Consider the following 9,812-nt stretch of genomic DNA (forward strand, 5'->3'; position numbering starts at 1 on the left):
CGTCGTTGCCTGCCTTAATCTAATGCGCTTTGCTGTTTTTTTTGTTGTTTTCCTCTCAGGCAAACACGCCGGCCTGCTCGTGTGTCGATTGTGAAGCATCGTGCCCGAAGCCACCGGCACCGCCAGGCCCGCCGCAACCGTTCGTCATTTATGGCATGGATGGATACGCGGTCGTGATGTTCGTGGTGTTTGTCGTCTGTAGCGGTCTGTTCCTGATCGGTGCTTGTTTCTGTCACTCGAGCACCGGTACCGGCGGCGGAAGCGGCAGCGGAGCAAGTGAGTGTTGGACCGATGGGTGGTTTGATTTCGCTTCTTTCTAATACCTCTTTACTAGCGATAAGACCATTAATAACCGAGAAACAGGCCACCGAACGTGGAACTATTGGTCACCAAATGAGTGTGTGTGTGTTTTAAATATCTTCTTCTTTGCTGCTAAAATGATCACCTTCTATGCTGGTGTGGCGGTATGCACCAATTCAATCAAATGTAAAAATGTAGCATTTAGTGCATTTTAAACTATCAATTTCGCATAAAGCCGCTTGTTTCGGTAGGCAGTAAAGTGCTCGATTCTTTTTGCGCAATATTGAAAATTCAGCTCTTAAAATTTGTGAAGCATCTCCAGTACACATCAGCAGACGCGAATGACATTGATGTACACGCATACGCTTACGAGCGTTATATTTTACGTCAATCGAATCCGATGCCTGATGTGCAGTAACATACCCGCATATGGAGATATTTTGCAACGGTACCTTACATCGTCGATTCCAATTGTTCAATATTTAACTCCTCCCGTGAAAGAGTTCAAGAACACCAAGCAAAGAATATTTGCTTACCATCAGCGCAAAAAAAAAAACGCCCTCTGTATATTCGGTACGCTTATGAATGAAACATTCGCAACATGGAATCGGGATGCAAATGCTGTCGAACTGTTTTTAAGTTGGTAAAAAACGCAGCGCAAAGATTGGATGTAGAATGTATTCCTTTCGTTTTTTTTCTTCTGTTGCTTAACCACCCCAACCAGGAGCTACTACTAGATTATTATCATATCGGTGGGGTGACATTGGTTGACCTCGATCGTTTGCGTCGCATGGCTGGGGAAGATGATGAGATAAGGTACAAATTTTTTGTGTGTGCAAGTTCCGCTGGTATGAAATCGGGCTGCCGGGATGCGCTTGGTTTCCATCGATTAGCGGTGGACGTGCGCAGATAATGAAGAGCGTTCTAGTGTTCTGGCACATTGAACAGTGCAGCAATCATGTTTTAATGTACATTCGGGTTTACGTACGTAAAATGTGTAAACCATGTATTTAAAAAAATGGAGAAAACTCCTGTAACTAACTCATGTAACTATTAAACGAACCGATACAATATTCTCACCCGGTAGCATGTTGCGTGCCAACCGTATTACCTTCTTTTTTGTACTGCGACAAAAAGGATGCGCTTTTGTTTGTGCTGTCCTTTTATCGTGGTCAGTGCTACACCGTTTCGTTAGCATTTCCCAGCCAGGGCGAGACCTTTCTGCTTTCTGCTAACAGACACACACACAGCCACAACCGTACCATCAATAATGACCGCAGACGAATAAATTGTAGATAACGATGTAGTCGCCCATTTCTCGCTCCAGCGGGGTTTGTCGAGTGGTTTTGAGGACGACAGGACGACGGTCTGGGGTGGATAATAATTAAGGTTATTTTTATCACTACTTCGATCGAAGTTGAGCACCGTTTCGGGGCACGAAATTCTCTCCGGCCCCTTTGGGTTGCGAAGAAGCGTGTTTCTGTAGCTGTGTGGCGCTCTCAGTTCTGTCGTGTCGTGTAATTTAAACGGTGACTAACTATGGAAGGGACAGAAAGGATAATACTACTACCCTGACACACGAACACTAAACCCGTGCTGCAATTTGCAAACGGATGTGGGATACTTTAACAAATATTTTGGAAATTGTGTAACTAATCGATGGTGTAAGGGCTCCGACGGAATGGAATGACCAATGGAATGGTGTGTAATTCGATTTGAAAATTTTAACCAAAGCTGTGAACTAAAGGATTGAAGATTCGGTAACAAAAGTGGAACAATTTGACTGATCGCACCGTATTTTCGTTTTCTTTTTCTTCCTTTTTTCTTCGGTTATGCTAAAATAAAACTACAATAAAACTACCATGTAACGCGGAATATGGCCAAATACGACAAAAAATCATCTCGAAAACCAAAACCAACCTATCATCTTCATTCAACTAAATCGAAAACCATGCCAATTATTGAACTCTCTGCATCAAACTCTGAAACGAATCGAACAAACAACAACAACAACAACAACACGTACACAATACCATACACCTGCTGCTGGTGGGGCCCGGGTACTACTACTACACACTACCTCCTGTTGTAGAACTGTTGGTAAATAGTGGTGACGCGCTGCCATCGGACCTGCGGTCCTCGGTGGGCCGCAGGTTAGCCGGTGGGCTCTCCTCTAACAGTGGCGATCTGGGCACGGACCGGGAAGACTCACCCCTACAGTCAAAGCGATCGAGTAGGTTTCCCTTTTTTCTGGTTTGTTGGCATACAATATTCGTTGCTCCATTCATTTGTTTTTATTTTAATGTGCTTTACTCACCCATTTTCCCCATCTCTCATACCATGTGCTGCACATTACAAATCATACTTCTGTGTTTGTGTGTGTAAAACGCTTCATGTGTTTGAATCTCTACACATACGACACGATCATCACTTCATTTGTGCCATTAAACGGAACATCACAAAACGAATTCACCATGCTCATGCAATTCACAACCACTCATGCATTTATATTGATTCCATCGTTAGTAGTTACTAACCGATAACGCTAACAAATTTGCGCTATGCTTTGTGTGTTATCCTTTCTTTACATGCACCATCCTTCCATCGTGTTACACATTCAGGCTCACTCCATCACAAGCAAATCATTCAACACTACATACCATATCCCACTCTGTCTCTGTACCATTTTTCTACTCTACTAAAAGAAACACTTCAACTAAACGCTCCTCTTATTCAACGCGACATTATATGTGTGTGTGTGTTCCCTCACTGTGTGATTTTGTGTTATGTTTAGACCCGGTAGCATTTCTCTGACCAATTGAGTGCTACAAAGCAAATTCAAAACTGTAACAACCAAACATACATTTGTCCTGTTGAAACCGTTTGTCTGTTTCTCTGCACTTGAAACCATCCCCTTCTGTATCTACTCTCCTGTATCAATGTGTAACCATGTATGTGTGTGCCGAAAGCATGTGTAAATGGAGTTGCATATTGTATTGGGATAAAGTAAGAAGCTTTACCCGATGACTGATGAACTGTATGCCTTCGCATCCTCTATCCAGGTGCCACTTGGGACGGTGAGCAGGAACTCCGACCTCACCCGTCCGGTGTGGGAGCGGCCGATGACGACGACGATGAGTCGGGATACTTTGAGCGGCTGGGAGCAAAAACTGAAACTGCCTTGGAACACTTCTTTACCGCGTGGGGTACGACCTGTGCCAAACATCCGTGGCTGGTGCTGCTTGGAGGTAAGATAGAGGCTTCAATTGTCCGTTCCCAGTTCCGCTTGCTAAACCAACCCCTTTGCATTTCGTTCGCTAGGTCTGCTGTTCATCGTGGCAATGGGTATGGGCATCAACTTCCTGCGTGTCACGACAAATCCGGTTGAGCTGTGGGCTTCGCCCTACTCCCGATCGCGTGTCGAGCGCGAGTACTTCGATTCGAACTTTGAGCCCTTCTACCGCATCGAGCAGATCATCATCAAGGCGGAAAACATTAGCAACGTGATGCACAACACCTCGAACGGTGTGATACAGTTCGGGCCGGTATTTAACCGACAGTTTCTGCTGGACGTGTTCGAGCTGCAGGAGCAGATCAAGAAGATTCAAGCCGTCGCGGTGGACGGTAGCGGCAACAATGAGACGATTATGCTGAAGGACATTTGCTTCGCGCCGCTCAGCACCGGTGCCGGCCCGACCGGCACGCAGGAGTGTGTGGTGCAGTCGCTGTGGGGCTACTTCTCCGACGACATGGACAACTTCAACGACGAGGAAGAGGACGCACAGGGCTTCGTGATCAACTATCTGGACAAGCTGATACAGTGCTTCGGCAACTACTACAACCCGGCCTGTCTCGCGCCGTACGGTGGCCCGATCGATCCGGCCATCGCGCTCGGCGGCATCCCGCAGCCTAAGTCAGCGGACGAGAAGGCCAGCTACGCGGAAGCGAGCGCTGTCATCCTGACCTTCCTGGTGCGCAACTACCACGACAAGAACAAGCTGCAGTCGGCGCTGGCCTGGGAAACGGAGTACGTGCGGTTCATGCAGAACTGGACGCGCGAGAACATGAGCATCGCGTTCACGTCGGAACGGTCGATCGAGGATGAGCTGGCGCGCGAATCGCAGTCGGACGTGTCGACCATTCTGGTGTCGTACATCATCATGTTTGCGTACATCGCCATTTCGCTCGGCCACGTCAACCAGTGGAACCGCGCGCTGATCGACTCGAAGGTAACGCTCGGGCTGGGTGGCGTTGCGATCGTGCTTGCCTCGGTCGTTGCGTCGGTGGGTATATTCGGCTACATTGGCGTACCGGCCACGCTGATCATCGTGGAGGTGATTCCCTTTTTGGTGCTTGCGGTCGGTGTGGACAATATCTTCATTCTGGTGCAAACGCACCAGCGCGACACGAAAAAGCCGACGGAAACGCACGCGGAACACATCGGTCGCATTCTGGGGCGTGTGGGGCCGTCGATTCTACTGACGTCGGTCAGCGAGAGCTGCTGCTTCTTCCTGGGCGGTCTGTCCGACATGCCGGCGGTGCGTGCGTTCGCGCTGTACGCCGGTATGGCGCTGCTGATTGACTTTATCCTGCAGATTACGTGTTTCGTCAGTTTGCTGGCGCTCGACACGATCCGCCAAACGGACAATCGACTGGACGTGCTGTGTTTCCTGCGCGGCTCGAAGAAGGACATGCCGGGCAACATTGGCGAAGGGCTGCTGTACAAGTTCTTCAAGAGCATCTACGTGCCGTTTGTGATGCGCAAGCCGGTCCGGGTGGCCGTGATGATCGTGTTCTTTGGCTGGCTCTGCTCGAGCATTGCCGTGGCGCCTCACATCGATATCGGGCTGGACCAGGAGCTGTCGATGCCGGGCGATAGCTTTGTGCTGAAATATTTCCGCTACCTGCAGCAGTATCTGAGTATTGGGCCGCCGGTTTACTTTGTGGTGAAAAATGGTCTAAACTACTCGACGATGAACGATCAGAATTTGATTTGCGGTGGGCAGTACTGCAACCTGGACAGCCTTTCGACTCAGCTTTACATCGCCAGCAAGCAGCCTCAGTCGACGTATCTTGCCCGACCGGCATCGTCCTGGCTGGACGACTACATCGATTGGTCGGCCGCGCCCGGTTGCTGCAAACAGTGGAACAATGGAAGCTTCTGCCCACATCAGAGTAAGTATTGCAGACAAAAAGTTTAATAATGGATGTGTTTGTTGTTCTAATGGCGACATTCTCTCCAAATTTCTAGAGAGTGCCTGCGGTGCATGCAACATATCGATGACGGCTCAAAAGCGACCGGTGGAGAGCAGCTTCCGGCAGTATGTGTCCTTTTTCCTGGAGGACAATCCAGACGAGGCGTGCGCCAAAGCGGGCCACGCCGCGTACGGTAGCGGCGTAAAGTATCGGCCCGATGCGCTGGCCCCGCTGTACAACGACGTGGGCGCCTCCTACTTCATGGCCTATCACACGATCCTGAAGTCGTCCTCCGACTACTACGAAGCGCTGCGCTCGGCGCGCAAAATTTCGGCCAACATTACCAGCACGATACACGCGAACCTGCGGCTGCAGGGCCGCAGCGAGGCCGACATTCAGCAGATCGAGGTGTTCCCGTACTCGGTGTTTTACGTGTTCTACGAGCAGTATCTGACCATGTGGCCCGACACGCTGAAGAGCATGGGCATCTCGGTGCTGGCCATCTTCATCGTCACGTTCCTGCTGATGGGCTTCGACATCCATTCGTCGCTGGTGGTAGTGATCACGATTACGATGATCGTCATCAACATCGGCGGGCTGATGTACCACTGGAGCATCTCGCTGAATGCGGTCTCGCTCGTGAATCTCGTCATGGCGGTCGGCATCAGTGTCGAGTTTTGCTCCCATCTGGTGCACAGCTTCGCCATGTCGGTGGAGGAGACGCGCGAAAAGCGGGCGGCCGACGCGCTCACCAAGATGGGCAGCTCCGTGTTCTCCGGCATCACGCTCACCAAATTCGGCGGCATACTGGTGCTCGGGTTCGCCCACAGCCAAATCTTCCAGGTGTTCTACTTCCGGATGTACCTGGGCATAGTGCTGTACGGGGCCGCCCACGGGCTCGTGTTCCTGCCGGTGCTGCTTAGCTATATCGGTAAGTAGCGTGCAGGCTGCTGCTGCTTCCTTCCTCCCCTGGTGCGCCGCGAATTTTTGAGCCAAGAAATGACAAAAAACACAGATCAATTGGTGGTATTTGTGTGATAGTTTTTGTCGATTTCGTTGTTTTTCCTTCTGTTTGTTGTACCCTCTCTTTCTATCTTGCTTAAAGTTGATTTTTGTCTTTCTGTTGCATTCAACTAATCGAGCAATTGGCAACTCAAGCTGATGCGCTCGCTTCTCTATTGCTTTTCTATCCGGCTTCCGGAGCTGTTTGATAAGTTAATCCTAAAATGCATTTATGAAATTTTCGTTCATTTAGTTGGCTTTTGGTATCAGAGTGAAACCATTTCAATAATTTATCAACCATGGTATATTTTCAACAATTTCTCTCATTTTCCCTTTGGATTACAATTTGATTCCTATTAGCGTGTCACCATCTTCCTTTAAACGCTAAGCATTTTGCTGCACTTTTTACTGCCTATTTTTGGTCCAATCGTGTGATGCTATTGTGCTTGCCTATATCATCCATGCGATATCCATGAATCATGTTTAATTTTTCATTTATGCATTCCCATTTGTTGGAAACAGATTTCACTAGATTTGGCCAGACTTTTTGAAGTGCATAGGATACGTTCCTTTTTTTGCGATACGTGATAGTGAATAACGTCACCGAAAGTCTTCCCCTGCTCGATTTTTTTAAAATAGTCTTTTCCCATGATCCTCCCCATCATCTTATGTAGATCGTTTTATTTATTTTAAAACCCCATAGTCGCTAACACACATCTGTCTCGTGTATTTAATGTATCGCGTGTGAAGGCGTGTAGTGCATGATGTTCAGCGCGAACTGTGTTGTCCCTCGACGTCATATTCACATCGCCCGTTTTGTAGTAGAAATCGTTGAGACTACTGACTATAGATACTAAAATTATCGCCCAGCTCAAAAATGCCACCATAACTTTGTTACAGTAACACAAAGCAACAACACACCAAACCAGCACGTTTAGAAGCAAAATTTATTAATCCTGAATCGTATTTTTTTCTCTTCGTTTTTCTTCTCTCTTCCCTCCCATCAACTCGAACAATCGAAAACAATCGCGTTTCGCTTTCGACTGGGCCACACTAAACCGTACGCACGTGTGTGCTGTTCGCATCGTGTTTTGCGTCCCTCATCCATACCGTTTGTTTTCGTTACGCCATGCCCATTGTTGGTGGTTTTTTGCAAACCATGTAAAACGCGTCGCTGGGTTTTAACACACACTCTGGGGCTCGCAAATCGGATTGCGAATGCGTTAACTGTATCGGCAAATACAACCATAAACAAAAAACTGTTTTGTTAAAACCAAACAAAAAACCTATACAGGCGCCCCTATCAACAAAGTCAAACTGGCCAATCACCGACGGCAGGCGATGCAGGAAACCCAGGAAACGTCCCTCTCGACAACCGTAAGCAAACCCAATCCACCAACAAGTGTTGTAAACCACCGCCACCACCACCACCACCAGAAGCGCCATCATCGGCAGACTAGTGGCCTATGCTGCTGCTGCCTTAGTAGCGACGATGATCGCCGCGATGGTTGTGGTCGTCGTTGTCGTGCTTCTGTAGCGGCACCACCCGCATTGTTCAACGCATCCTCATCAAGCATCATCCACTCACCAACATCACCACCACCATCCCCACCCATTGCATCATCGCCCTTGCACTGTTTTCGCACGATCTTTAACATTAGCACCGGGAGAAGAGCGCATGCATCCGGCGACTCCCGCACTCGGCACGCGGCTTGGTGTCAATCGAGTAGTTTTAGGCTGGTTGCTTCACCCACCGGCGGTGGTGTAGCAGGAGAAGGAGTAGCAGCACCATCAGTAGCAGCAGACGGAGCACCACAACACCCCCCGGCAGCATCATCCTCACCAGGCGTTGCTACCAGCCAGCGGTCATCGTACGATCGGAGAGCTTTCGATCGGTCGACGACGCTGGACAGTAGTGCCGGCGCCGGTACAGAGGAAGCGTTGTGCGGTTGCATCGACCATCGGTGGCGATATTGGCGCAAAAACCATCGCCACCGCACCAGGCTGACCGGCGGCGAACACACGTACTACTCGAACGCGGAATACTGCCTGAATGTAACGCTACCGATGGAGGATGCAACTGCCATGAACGTGACCACGTACGCGGCCCGGGATGATGTTGCTTGTAAAAAGATGTAGTGTGTGTGTGTGGTGTCTATGTGATTGGTTGTACTATAACACTGCTGCACTAATTGGTTTTACGAGCTACCCAATTCTGCTTAATGCTTTTTTGTTCACCTGAAGTATGTATCATTTGATATGGCTTTTTGTGTTGGTTCATTTGACATCATACTCGTTCTGTCGAATGTGTATACTCACGATTGAAGAATTTGTTGTGTATTTATTTTTCAAATCTCTCGTGAGTATACACAGGTACATTAGGTGTTTGTTTGTTTTTGTCATGTCTTACTTTTTATGTTTTCATGTTTCCCTTTTTGGATTGATTTTGGGATGGTATGGTTTCATTTAATATTGCTTCTTTATGTTTTCGGTTTTGTTGTTGTTTGTGATGATTTTGGTGTGTCTTCTGTTCTCTTAGTAGCATAGTTACTAATATTACAAATTTCCTTTTCTTCTGTGTTCTTTTAATTTGTTTCCACATTTGTATACAGTAGAACCCTCTATGTATGTAGCATCATACCACTAAATAGATCAAGTCATCGACTCACGTATTGACTGTTAGGAAATGAAACGATGAGATAAAGAACGCGCTGTCGCACTGTTCAAGCGTTGATCTGCCTGTGCACTACACTATTGACGTTGTTTTTGTTTGTTCGTTAGGTAGCCAACATCATACGAACCTAGACTCTGTTATTTATTATTGCGCATTATCGCGAGCACACTGTAATGCACCTGATGTATTTATCGCACACACGTGTGTCGTGCCGTCGTAACGGAAGTACTAATCTCTTTTTTCCCTTACCATTTTGCTGTTTCGTTTCGTTCTTTCTTCTATTCTATCTTTGTTCTGGATTGTCTTGCTCGTTCTTCATTCTCCTGTCGCCGGCCGCCCGGCCGCCCGCCCGCCCGCTCTGTGCCGTACACCAACGTGGGTGGGTGCCTGCGTGCCTTGCGTGCGTGGGTGGTGGGTGCCACAGCTGCACCGGGATGAACGAATATTTATGTTTGAGCGAATCGAAGCCGATATACACGGTTACTAAGTATTTCCATTCAATATCGGTTGTTTTCCTTCGGTTCCGGTTTTTATGTTTGTTTTTAATTTGTTTCTAATTTTCGTTTTCCGTGTATGTGTACTAAATAGAGTGCCTTCATCACACTTTCTTTCCTCTGTGAGAAGCTGTTTTTCCTTCCAT

General features: G+C 48.0%; 1 protein-coding gene across 14 annotated transcripts in view; it reads left to right on the plus strand.

Moving 5' to 3' along the window:
- LOC1277820 (NPC intracellular cholesterol transporter 1) overlaps positions 1-9,812 on the plus strand; it is a 37,863-nt gene that overhangs the window by 21,940 nt on the left and 6,111 nt on the right. For 5 of the 14 annotated variants that reach the window (XM_061660684.1, XM_061660681.1, XM_061660680.1 and 2 more), the window contains exons 5-11: positions 60-276; positions 2,393-2,533; positions 3,363-3,548; positions 3,622-5,475; positions 5,552-6,427; positions 7,793-7,875; positions 9,597-9,651. In XM_061660684.1, coding sequence (XP_061516668.1) covers positions 60-276; positions 2,393-2,533; positions 3,363-3,548; positions 3,622-5,475; positions 5,552-6,427; positions 7,793-7,875; positions 9,597-9,651 — 3,412 coding nt within the window. The remainder of the gene's footprint in view (positions 1-59; positions 277-2,392; positions 2,534-3,362; positions 3,549-3,621; positions 5,476-5,551; positions 6,428-7,792; positions 7,876-9,596; positions 9,652-9,812) is intronic. The other 9 variants (XM_061660691.1, XM_061660690.1, XM_061660689.1 and 6 more) reach the window with 5 other exon arrangements.

Source organism: Anopheles gambiae, chromosome 3, assembly GCF_943734735.2.
Source record: "Anopheles gambiae chromosome 3, idAnoGambNW_F1_1, whole genome shotgun sequence".
NCBI lineage: Eukaryota > Metazoa > Arthropoda > Insecta > Diptera > Culicidae > Anopheles > Anopheles gambiae.